Raw genomic sequence first — 13,215 nt, forward strand, 5'->3', positions numbered from 1 at the left:
AACAAGAACTGAGGCTGCATCTCAGCTGTGTTCTCCCCTCAGCTTTCCAGAACACTGAAGTGTGGCAGAAGCACGGTTTCCTGTCAGGCCCTGGATTTCCTCTCTCCATCCACCACACAGACCCCTGTCTTCCTTCTAATGTTCTGTTTATAAACTGCATGTCTCCTGTTATTTGTACAAACCGATGAGATGCTGTATCCTGTTTTATAAAAATTCAAGCAGGAAAGCTCCAGATACCTGTGCCAGACGGACCATCCATATGATGCAATTTGTGGCATAGATGTGCATGTCCTCATAGGGGTGAATACTGAGAAATGTAATACATGCAGTCCCAGGTAATGGATGACTCAGAGTATTGAATTTCATGCTTATAAGCAGACCAATCTCACTCATGAATATAGATGCAAAAATTCTCAACAAAATCCTAGCCAATAGATCACAGCTTATCATCAAAAAAGTCATACATAATGAACAAGTAGGCTTCATCCCAGGGATGCAAGGCTGATTTAACATACGCAAATCCATAAACATTATCCACCGTATTAACAGAGGCAAAATAAAGATCATATAATCCTCTCAATAGATGCAGAGAAAGCATTTGATAAAATCCAGCATCCTTTTCTAAACTGATTGAAGCTATCTCTGACAAACCCACAGCCAATATTTTAGTGACTGGAGTAAAACTGAAAGCTTTTCCTCTTAGAACTAGAACCAGACAAGGCTGTCCTCTGTCCCCTTTACTATTCAGCATAGTGCTGGAAGTTCTAGCCAATACAATTAGGCAAGACAAGGAAATAAAGGGAATCCAAATGGGAGCAGAGGAGGTCAAACTCTCCCTCTTTGCTTACGACATGATCTTCTACTTAGAGAATCCCAAAGACTCAAGCACAAGACTCCTAGATGTCATCAAAAAATACAATAATGTTTCAGGTTATAAAATCAATGTCCAAAAGTCAGTAGCTTTTGTATACGCCAATAACAGTCAAGATGAGAAGCTAATTAAGGACACAACTCCCTTCACCATAGTTTCAAAGAAAATGAAATACCTAGGAATATACCTAATGAAGGAGGTGAAGGACCTCTATAAAGAAAATTATTAAATCCTCAGAAAGGAAATAGCAGAGGATATTAACAAGTGGAAGAACACACCATGCTCATGGATGGGAAGAATCAACATTGTTAAAATGTCTATACTTCCCAAAGCAATCTACCTATTCAATGCCATTCCTATCAAAATACCAACATCATACTTTCAAGATTTGGAAAAAATGATTCTGCGTTTTGTATGGAACCAGAAAAAACTCCATATAGCTAAGGCAGTATTTAGAAATAAAAATAAAGCTGGGGGCATCAGCATACCAGATTTTAGTCTGTACTACAAAGCCATAGTGGTCAAGACAGCATGGTACTGGCACAAAAATAGAGACATAGACACTTGGAATCGAATTGAAAACCAAGAAATGAAACTAACATCTTACAACCACCTAATCTTCGATAAACCAAACAAGAACTTACCTTGGGGGAAAGACTCCCTATTCAATAAATGGTGTTGGGAGAACTGTATGTCTACATGTAAAAGACTGAAACTGGACCCACACCTTTCCCCACTCACAAAAATTGATTCAAGATGGATAAAGGACTTAAAGTTAAGGCATGAAACAATAAAAATCCTCAAAGAAAGCATAGGAAAAACACTGGAAGATATTGGCCTGGAAAAAGACTTCATGAAGAAGACTGCCATGGCAATTGCAACAACAACAAAAATAAACAAATGGGACTTCATTAAACTGAAAAGCTTCTGTACAGCTAAGGAGACAACAACCAAAGCAAAGAGACAACCTACACAATGGGAAAGGATATTTGCATATTTTCAATCAGACAAAAGCTTGATAAGTAGGATCTATAGAGAACTCGAATTAATCCACATGAAAAAAGCCAACAATCCCATATATCAATGGGCAAGAGACATGAATAGAAGCTTCTCTAATGATGACAGACGAATGGCTAACGAACATGTAAAAAAATGTTCATCATCTCTATATATTAGAGAAATGCAAATCAAAACAACCCTGAGATATCATCTAACCCCAGTGAGAATGGCCCACATCACAAAATCTCAAAACTGCAGATGCTGGCATGGATGTGGAGAGAAGGGAACACTTTTACACTGCTGGTGGGACTGCAAACTAGTACAACCTTTCTGGAAGGAAGTATGGAGAAACCTCAAAGCACTCAAGCTAGACCTCCCATTCGATCCTGCAATCCCATTACTGGGCATCTACCCAGAAGGAAAGAAATCCTTTTATCATAAGGACACTTGTACTAGACTGTTTATTGCAGCTCAATTTACAATTGCCAAAATGTGGAAAAAGCCTAAATGCCACCAACCCAGGAATGGATTAACAAGCTGTGGTATATGTATACCATGGAATACTATTCAGCTATTTAAAAAAAATGGAGACTTTACATCCTTCGTATTAACCTGGATGGAAGTGGAAGACATTATTCTTAGCATCACAAGAATGGAGAAGATTGAATCCTATGTACTCAATTTTGATATGAGGACAATTAATGACAATTAAGGTTATGGCGGGGGAGGAAAAGCAGAAAGAGGGACGGAGGGAAGGGGCTGGGGCCTTGGTGTGTGTCACACTTTATGGGGGCAAGACATTATTGCAAGAGGGACTTTGCCTAACAATTGCAATCAGTGTAACCTGGCTTATTGTACCCTCAATGAATCCCCAACAATAAAAAAAAAAAGGAAAAAAAAAGTGCATTCTATTTTTTGTATAGCATCAAAACTTCATGCAACATAGAAAGATACGTAAATATAGAAGGGACCCAAAAAGAATTTTACACATTTTTCACAGAAAATATGTTCCTTTTGTGACCACTGTAATTATAAATTGATGTTAACAAATGCACTCAATTTAAAAAACACACTTTCTGAGCTTGCTACATTTGTATGTAAAAATTTCCAATGCCCTAGGAAACAGAGTCCAAGACAACTGAGATTCAGAGAAACCCATTCTCAGAAAGTGACTGTCTGATGCCTCTACCTGGACCCAATCTAGTTCTTTATTAAATCCAATCAAATTCTCACTGAAATTAGTCCCCTGTTCCTGATTTCTGAGAGGTGACAGCTCTCATTCCTTCTTCCAGCTCCCAGCTCTGTGCAAGGCACAGAGAAGAGGTACAATAAATATTTAGGAACAATGCTCCCAACACCACTCCATGTCCCTGTGACTTTCAAGTCTATCCATCTGAGGACACCACACAGCAGGTCGCACTAGGGTGATCTGAAGCCCATCTCAGCCTCCCTGCTGAGTCCATGTGTCTTGTACAGGTAGGATTCTAGGACACTCAGGGGCCCTGCAGGACAGGTTGCCTTGTGTCAGGCACAGCTGGCTGCTGATCCACAGGCACCTCTCACAACTCACACACTTTATGTCTCGTGTGTGTCATGATGCTGAAACACACCAGGGCAGCACCGCAGGTGATCCCACTAGGTCTGGGGTCAGACAGTGCTCAGCAAGCAGCCTGGGTGGGCCTGTCTCCCCCAATTTCCCTGATGTCCCAGTGACAAGAGCCCAAACATACAGGGTGCAGCAGACAAAGTCAGGATTAAATTTAAAAATTGTAAAGCTCACTGTGCATAAAAAAGAACGTGAACTAAATGGGAAACTTAAAGTAGAAGTTGTGAGAGGAAGCGGGGCTCTTGGCAGTGAGACAGCAGCTTTTAATGCAGGAGTGAGGTTCTACATGGATCTCTCTTGTCCTATTAGGTCTGTGTAAGCTTACTTAAAGTTATCAGGCTGACATGAAGATAAGTGTAAGTTCTGTTTAGGATTGAAGATAGAATTTTCAGAGAAATCCAAATAGTTTAATTATCAGGCACACTCCTCTGGGCATTATGGGTAAGGATATGCCAAGCTGTGGCCTCCTACTTAAGTTTTATTACTCTGTCAACTCTCTGTGATCAGCCAAGTTATGGAAAAGTTCACAGCACACCCCCTGGTGAAGGGCTCACTTACAGCTTGAACCTCACCTGACAAACAATGTAAACTAACCATTTGTACCTCATATGAATCTGAAATTTAAAATATACTAATTTAAACAGGAATGAGAACATACATAATCATGACAATATATTTTAGATAAAAACATTCAGTTCAATGGAAGCAGATGGTCTGAGTGTTGTACTGAGGGGCTGAGGAGGGAGCGGCAAGACTGAGAGTGGAGGCAGCTGCAGCCTCTGCTTCCTCAGAAGAACCGAGACATCCAGGAGACACCCTCCCTTCCACTAGATTGTCCCAGAAACACCACTTGAATAAAACAGAGAGGTGACAGGGGCCACCGGGGTGAATGAAGGGGCACTGAGGCTGCCTGCCCAGGGTGCTCAGAGCACTGCCCAGCCCCAGCCTGGACCCAGAGAGTGGGTGAGTGAAAGGCCCAGGGCCACACTATTCACTCCCAAACCTTTACCCCTTACTCCTGTGATGTTTAGAATGTGCCTAAATTCCTCACTAAAGAGATTGAAAATAAACAAATGCACAGATTTGTCCAAAAGAACAAAGAGAAAGACAGATAATAACATGAGAAATGTCTGTGATACATGAAAATGCACCTGTTTAGTTCTGCTTCTCTTCACACGCATAAGGTAATAACAGGAGTCAATAGACATCAAGCCATATTCCCATAAAAGTAAGAGGGTCTGCGTGTATAATCACTCAGTCTGTCCTGGGGTGGTTGGGTTCAGTAAGCATTTGGGTCCAGGCATGAGAAACGCAGGCCCAGATATGGGGCTCATTCCGCCCAGGTGAGAGCTCTGAACACAGAAAGAGAATATGAGCCTCTCTTTGAAACTGTGCATCTGCACATAGAAAACATCTGACAGTACTTACTGTGTTTCCTCTGCATGTGTAAAAGAAAAATGTTACCTGTAACAAGCTTTTATTAAACAGAGGCAATATTTGTTGACCAATTATACCTGCATAATATTCCATGGTGTACATATACCACAATTTACTAATCCTTTTGTGGGTTGATGGGCACTTGGGCTTCTTCCATGACTTAGCAATTATGTATTGGGCTGCAACAAACATTCTGGTGCTAAGATAAAACTGCTTTTGGGCTGCAGTAAACATTCTAATTGCTAAGATAAAACTGCTTTTAAATGTAAAAATATTTTTACTGGAATTAGATGATATCTCAAGGTAGTTTTGAATGCATTTCTCTGATGATTAAGAATTACGAGCATTTTTTCATGTGTCTGTAGGCCATGTGCCTGTCTTCTTCAGAGAAGTTTCTATTCAAGTTCCTTGCCCACAATGAGATATGATCACTTGTTCTTTTCTTGCTGATATGTTTGGGTTCTTTTTCGATTCTGATTATCAAACCATTGCCAGAGAAATAACCTGCAAATATCTTCTCCCATTCTGAGGGCTGTCTGCTTGCTTTATGTACTATGTTCTTGGCTGTGCAGAAGCTTTTCAGAAAGAGTAGCCCACATCACAAAATCCCAAAACCATAGATGTTTGCATGGATGTGGAGAAAAGGGAAAACTTCTGCACTGCTGGTGGGAATGCAAACTAATATGTTCCTTTTGGAAAGAAGTTTGGAGATCATTTAGGGATCTCAAAACATACCTGCTATTCCATATTGTAATTCCTCTACTAGGTATATATCCAGAAGACCAAAAATCACTTTATAACAAAAATATTTGCACCAGAATATTAATTGTAGCCCAATTCATATTTGCTAAGTTATGGAAGAAGCCCAGTGCCCATCAACCCACAAATAGTATTTGTGGATTGTACACCATGGAATATTATGCAACCTTGAAAAAGATGGAGAGTTTACCTCTTTTACGTTTACATGGATGGAGCTGGAACATATTCTTCTTAGTAAAATGCACAGATTTGTCCAAAGAATAAAAGACAAATCTGTGTAAAATGCACAGATTTATCCCAAGAATAAAAGAAAAAGTATCCAATGTACCCAGACCTACTACGAAACCTATATATAATCACCCACACGTCCATGTTTAAGCTATAACCCAACTACAGCCCAAGATGAAGGGTAAAGAGGAGGGGGAGGGGAGAGGAGGGCGGAGGATGGGTGGTGGGAAGGTAATTGGTCCAACCAATTACCTATGCACACCTATGGTGCATTTTACAAGGGTAAATGTCAAATCTCCTAAGTGTAGAGTATAAACATCTTCAACAGTAATTAAGAAAGTGCAGTGAAGGCTATGTGAACCAGTTTATTGTAAGAATTTCAAATTGTATATAAAACCAGCACATTCTACCCCATAAAAGCATTATTATACATAGCTATGATTTTATGACTAAAAAAGGTAAAAATGTTCAAAATAAACATGTCAGGTATGCTATACTTCTATCACAGCTCAACCTCATAATAATCAATCACAACTTTCCAAATCCTACAATGGTTAAATATTTGTCCCAGCACACTCACACCTACTGTGGGCTCTGCCCTCTCTCAGCCTCCCACCCAGACCTCCTCTATGGCAGGAGCACATGCAAATAGGGCCTCCCTCTGCTTATGAAAACCAGCCCAGCCCTGACCCTGCAGGTCTGGGAAAGAAGCCTCAGCACCCAGACTCCCAGGTCTGCCCACTCGCTGCTCAGGACTGAACACAGACGACGCACCATGGAGTCTGGACTGAGCTGGCTTCTCCTCGTTGTTCTATTACAAGGTGATTTGTGGAGACTGGAGACTCGGAGTGTGTGAGTGGATGTGAGAGAGAGAACAGAGGGTGTGTGTGGAGGTTTCTGACCAGGTATCTCTGTGTTTGCAGGTGTCCAGTGCGAGGTGAAGCTGGTGGAGTCTGGGGGAGGCTTGGTCCAGCCTGGGGGGTCCCTGAGGCTCTCCTGTGCAGCCTCCGGATTCACCTTCAGTGATTCCTGGATGAACTGGGTCCACCAGACTCCAGGGAAGGGGCTGGAGTGGGTAGGTTTTATTAGAAACAAAGCGGATGGTGGAACCACTGAATATGCTGCATCAGTGAAAGGTAGATTCACTATCTCAAGAGATGATTCCAAAAGCGTTACCCATCTACAAATGAACAGCCTGAAACCCGAGGACACAGCCCTGTATTACTACATGAGGGACACAGTGAAGGAGACAGCAGGGTGAGCCCAGACACAAACCTACTGAGGGCACAGGAGGCCACCAGGGGGCGCCCGGGACCCACAAATCACAGACTCAGCCCAGGGCAGGAGCATCTGGAGACTAAGCTGGTTTCCTGCCAGGGTCTGGGGCTTCCTCCCCAGATAATTGTTTCCTCTTGAGAATGTCTCTATGGTTATAATCCTGTCCCAACAATCCCTAAAGACAAAACATTGTTGTTGTTTGGTTGGTTTGGTATCTTAAGGACTCTCTCCCACCTGCACAAAAGTCAGGGAATCACTTTAAGGGCCAAAATGACCCTAGAGTTGTCACCAGAAACAGGGTTCTGAGGAAGTTTAGGGGAATCTCATGTGACTTCCGTCACATTCTGGGCACAGCGCTCAGTGGGATTTCCTGATCAGGAGCAGTGGGAGATGGGACAGGGTCAGTGCCCTGGAAAGGCTGACGTTTAGAGTCTGTCCTTCCCCTAATGTGTAACTGCACATCTGACTCCCAACTGACCCCATTTTCCTCTTTTCTGCTAATCCATTTTTGTTTTTGTATCTATCATTCCCTATCTCAATTCCCTTTTCTCCATGTTTTTCCTGAAAATGGGTGGGAGGGTGCTTTCTATGTTCTAAATCCCTGGGATCAGGCCCTTTACCTGCAGCTCAGGTGGGGCTCAGGCTGTGGCCACTGCACGACCTCAGAAAGGCTCATAGAACGTTCTCAAACCTCCTGCTTCCCTAGTAACTGAATTAAAGACCATACCACTCACCACATTACAGCCAATATGTTCAAAGACCACATTTGGAGCAATGAAAGTGATTTATTCAGAAAACCGTCCAACCCAGAAGATGGGAAGAAGTGTCCTAAAGAAACTTCTGAAGGTGGTGTGAACTTCAGGATCTTTCCCATGTTAAGGGAAGTGGGAGAGAAGAGGAGGTTGAGGTGAAGGGATGACTGACAGTCATAGACATCTAGATGCCAGCAAGGCTGTGAGAAGGTTGTGAAATTTGTTTGATTTTCATCACCTGACTGTTGGTGATGTAATCTAGGAGAAAGTATTCCTACAAGTCTTCACCATGAGACTATCACTTGTGTGTGCACTTCCTTATTTCATTAGGAAACAGTTTCGGGACTGGGCTATTACCATTTATTTTTCAAAGTTAAATTATAATCTAGTTCTTTCTATCATTAGCTACTCTATGTGCAGATCTCACCAAAATTTTAACCTGCAGAATATGACCAAAATGAATTTAGTCAGGATAAGCCGCCCTGTACTGTTACCAATGCCCCATGGCCAGAGATTTTTTTTCTACCAGCTTGTGGGTCTGGGGACTGAGAGGCATCATCTCTTACTGGACACTCCCTGCTGTGAGGGGTCACTTGGGAAGACTATGGAAGAAAAGCCTGTGACCTGGATAGTATTATACTCTTTCTTGTCTCATTAAGAGCAATGGTTACAGGTATCTCTTTTCTTGCTCCGATAGTTTCAGGCAGCCTTGCATAACTGTGGGTAATAACACATGAGTTTTGCTGGTGTGAAGGTCACCATGACTAGAGAAGGAACAGGAAGGCCTAACTGAAGAATTTCTCCCATGAGTGAAGGAATTTTACATGCAATGGGAATCCAAGGATATAAATCTGGGAGCCAGTCTCTGAAGGATCCCAGATTAAACCTGCCCTGGTGCCTTGTTGATTGCTGGGGCCAAGCGTCCTATTCTGTGCCTATATCAATACGGCCTCTAAGCAGAAGGAGGGCTGAACAGGAGTGTAGGAGGGGGTCTGTGACCACACAGACTCTCTGCCCTACAGGCACAGTCCAGGGTAATGTGAGTGTCAAGTGTTATTGTAACAAAGGAGTCTGAGAACTTTTTAGACAGCAAGGGCAGAAACAGTTTATTAGTGACATGTTTATACTTTCAGATACATTTCTTATTCTGTGTTAATGGGCAGCCATAACCCCCACTTAAGAAGACCATAACCAAAGCAACATGCAACTGGGATAGCCCCTTGGAGGCCTCAGGCTACCCTGGCGAACAGTTTTAGGGAGATGGTCAAACAGGCAACTTCTGGCATGGTATGTACAGAAAAGTGGGTAGTGAGTGTCCCCAACCAGCAACTTTCCCCATTGTCTTTCCCTTTAAACAATCATCTGCCCAAAGGGAAATTCCATTGTCCACACAGACAAACATTTTCCCAAGGTTGTACAAACAGTGTCTGCTCCTATCTGAAAGTTTGCAGAAGCATTCTGGGTAACATAAAGTTCAGGTTATTGAACCAGGAGTCTGGGTGAGGGGGTTGACCATGTCCCTCTGGAAGCTGGCTCTCTTTCACTTTATCTGTCTTTGACAAAACATTTGTTTGTTTGTTTGTTTGTTTTTAGAGACAGAGTCTCACTTTGTCACCCTTGGTAGAGTGACACCTCCAGCTCTTCAGCTTAGGCGATTCTCTTGCCTCAGCCTCCCGAGTAGCTGAGACTACAGGTGCCTGCCACAATGCCTGGCTATTTTTTTGTTGCAGTTTGTCTGGGGCCGGGTTTCAACCCACCACCCTCAGCACATTGGGCTGGTGCCCTGGTAACTAAGCCACAGGCACGGCCCAGAGAAAACATTTTTTTATTAAGACTTATTTTATTTTATTTCATAGTCTTATAGGGCTACAACTTTTCTTGGTCTCATGCACCTATTTTTTTATGCTTGAGTCAGGGTTATAAGTGTGCTGATCCCAAGAATAGTGTTCATCGTACCTGTTGGTAGGTTTCACCCCTTTCCTCCTCCCCCTCCCTCCACTTGATTTCCACTGAGCCTTACTTGGCTTCGTGCACTTCTGTGTTCACTGGTAAGTTCCAGTTTAATAGCGAGTGCATGTGGTGTCTGCTTTTCATTCCTTAGATACTTCACAAAGGATAAGCATCTGTGGTTCCACCCAATGTAAAAGGCATCAGTTCATCCCTCTTCATAGCTGAGAGTATGCCTTAGTACACAAATACCATGTTTTGTTAATCCCCTCATGGGCTGATGGACACTTGTATGGATCCCACATCTTTGCAATTGTGAATTGGACTGTAAGATACATCCAAGTCTTCATGATAAAATGATTTCTTTTCCCTTGGGTACAGCCCAGTAGTAACATTGCTGGATTCATGATAGGTCTGCTTTTACTTCCTTGAGGAGCATCTGCACTGCATTCCACAGAGGTTGTCCTAATGTGCAGTCCCTCCCACCATGTGTAAGCATTTCTTTCTCTCTGCATCCACACCACCTATACTGTCTTCATCTTATAATTAGAGCAATTCTAACTGGGGGAAGGTGACAATTCATTGCAGTTTTACTTTGCATTTCTGTAATTATCAGTAATGTTCAGTGTTTTTTCAAAATTTTATTGTCCATTTGTGTATCTTCTTTTGGAAAACTTCCGTTTACATCTTTCCCCCACTATTCAGTGTGTTTTTTTCTTGCTAATTTCCTTGAGTTGTTTATAGATTCATGTTGTTTTCCCAAATTGTTGTTAGAATATAGATCGTGAATATTTTCTTCCACTCTGTCAATTAACTGTTTGTTCTGTTGATAATTTCCTTAGCTATGTAGAACCTTTTTGATTTAATGAAGTCCCTTTTATTTCTATTTTCTGGCCATGATTTCTATTGGGGTCTTCTTCAGAAATTCTTTCCTTGATGTGACACTCTCACCAGGCATAAATTGACAAATAGGAGCCCCAGAGTTCCCATTTGAGGAGTTAAATAATTTATTAATGAATTAAAATAAAGAGGAAGGTTCTGAAAAGACTGAAGTTTGAGTCTCCAGAATAGGTGGGCAAATTAGGGAGACAATTTTGCCAGTAGAAAGGGCACCTGTGGGTCCTTATCATTACTTTCCACCAGGGCCTGAGTAAGAGAGAACCACAGAGGATCAAAGTGGAGAGTTGTCAGTGGACACACAGGTGCTCTGATAAACTCGCTACTCTAAGTCTAATGTGTAAGAGGAGAAACAGGTACAACTGAACACAGCATCAAACACAGGATCAGAGTAGCCATGACCTGGCTGAGGCCGAGGCTCTCAACCAAGCCATGGGATATGTTAGGGAGTGTAAATACACTGACTATCATAAGTAAAGACTGTTTTTCCAGTCAAGTGAAAAGCCAAAAGGGCTACTCAAGCAAATGGTGGTCATTTCCATGTCACTTATCCTCTTCATGACAGAGCAGCTGCATGTCCTCGGGGGCTTATGAGCCCCCAGTCTTTCTGCTTCCAGAGATGGCAGGAGTCTGCTGGACGTGCCTCTTAGACCTGAGTGTTCTGAACCCTCAGCTTTTATCTGAGAGTTTAACTGAGGAGTGAAGATGAAAGCAGCACCTTAAATGGTCTCAATTCCCAGGCACAGTTGATCATTTGGCCCTTGTTCTGTCCACATCTGCAGGACACCCAACCTCTTGTCCGAAGCGGAGGTACAGCCTTGTCTGTGGAGGAGTGGTCCTGCTAGAAGCAGCCTTGTGAACAGAGGTCATTACAGTGCCTGGAGTCATAACACATTTGGCAATGGTAAATCTCCTCATGTGTCGGTTGGTTTTTGCACCAAGGCAGGAACCAGGAATGACCTCCAATGTAATATTCTAAAGGGGCTCAAACTTAGCCTGCCTGTGGGAGCCACTCTAACCCATAGCAGGATGACTGGCAGCATCTCACCTCCAGTCAAATAAGTTTCCTGACATACTTTTACAATGTTTCTTTGTAAAGTGTGATTCATTTGCCTCAACAGTGCAATTTCAAGAGGAATGTAGTTCTCAGCTAATCCGTGAGCTTTGCATGTTTGTTGAGTATGTTAGTAATGAAGGAAGGTCCATGATCACTTTGAAGGTTATTGGCAGAGTAAAACTAAAATTTCCACATTAACCTCAGGTGAATTTTTCCTTTATTTCTCCTAGTCAGTGTTTCCACTGACATAAGGGATTGTTAAATGTACTGTGAGATGAATTGGTTCTCATATTCATCTGTTTCTGTCCACATGCAGAAGTCCTGGGTAGAGGAACTTTGGTCACTTCCAGATACAATGCTACCCCGACCTAGAGCAAGAGCAGAGATTTCCCTGACTGCTGAGTCTGAGTTGGGAATTGGCCCTGCCCAACTCAGAGCCTGCAGAGACCCCAAATATCACTCCGTATATCAGGTGCTTCCCCATGTGCAGGGAACTCAGACTGTCCCCTCTGCTGACAGTGACTCAGGTGTGACTGTGGGGCCCAGAATCAGGACAATTGAATTGTATCCTTTATTTTAACCTTCCTCACAGATGTAGGTGATGATCCAAACCCCCTTCCCCTGACCTCTGTTTTATTTAACTATGGTTGAATATGTGAGGAGAGTAAAGTGGGGTCATATAGTTGCCTCAGTCTACCTCAAAATAGACAGAATTTGTCTGAAAAACAACAGATGGGATAAAATTGGGTTTAACTTTCATACCAAAATATGTGTGTTTGTCATAAAGGCTATGATAACTACAGTTTGATGAAAATATTTCAATTTGTATATAAAAGCATATTTATCGATTGCCTTAATGCACACAACTATGATTTAGTTTAAAAAAGTGTCTTTGCAAATTCCAATGTTTTGAATGTTCCTAAACACCAGCAGCTGTTCTTTTCAGTTGACTTGGAAAGACATCTATGTTACAATGTTTTATAATCATTCCTGTTTTCTTCACTCCTTTTTGTCTTTGCAATTTGGTTTGCCTGACTTCCATGACATTTTTTTAGAGCCCTGAACTCACTTGCAGGCTGAGCCAACCCCACTGCTGAGTGTTTACAAGGCTCCTTCTATGCAGAGCACAGTGCTTCTGACTGTTAGGAAACTCCATCAGATATTAATGTTTCCATCTGTCAGCAGAGTCACTGTCAGATCCTGCGGTCTTCCCACGTTGTCATGTAGAGATTTTACTCAATATGCTCTTTTATTTGATAGCTCTAAGTGCTCTGTCCTTCACAGTGATATTCAGATCATTTGTCTACTACGGCTCTGGGCTTTCTCTCTATTGTATCTCATATTTATGTTGATAACTACATATGTTGGGCTGGAGAGTTGTTCT

The 13,215-nt window shown here is 42.2% G+C and overlaps 1 gene segment (V, D, J or C); it reads left to right on the forward strand.

The window, feature by feature from the left end:
* Positions 1 to 6,629: 6,629 nt before the first annotated feature.
* LOC128587703 (immunoglobulin heavy variable 3-23-like) overlaps positions 6,630 to 13,215 on the forward strand; it is a 28,371-nt gene continuing 21,785 nt past the window's right edge. Inside the window, 1 exon segment of the V gene segment in view lies at positions 6,630 to 6,721. Within this exon segment, the coding sequence occupies positions 6,676 to 6,721 (46 nt within the window).

Source organism: Nycticebus coucang, chromosome 6, assembly GCF_027406575.1.
Source record: "Nycticebus coucang isolate mNycCou1 chromosome 6, mNycCou1.pri, whole genome shotgun sequence".
Classification (NCBI taxonomy): Eukaryota; Metazoa; Chordata; class Mammalia; order Primates; family Lorisidae; genus Nycticebus; species Nycticebus coucang.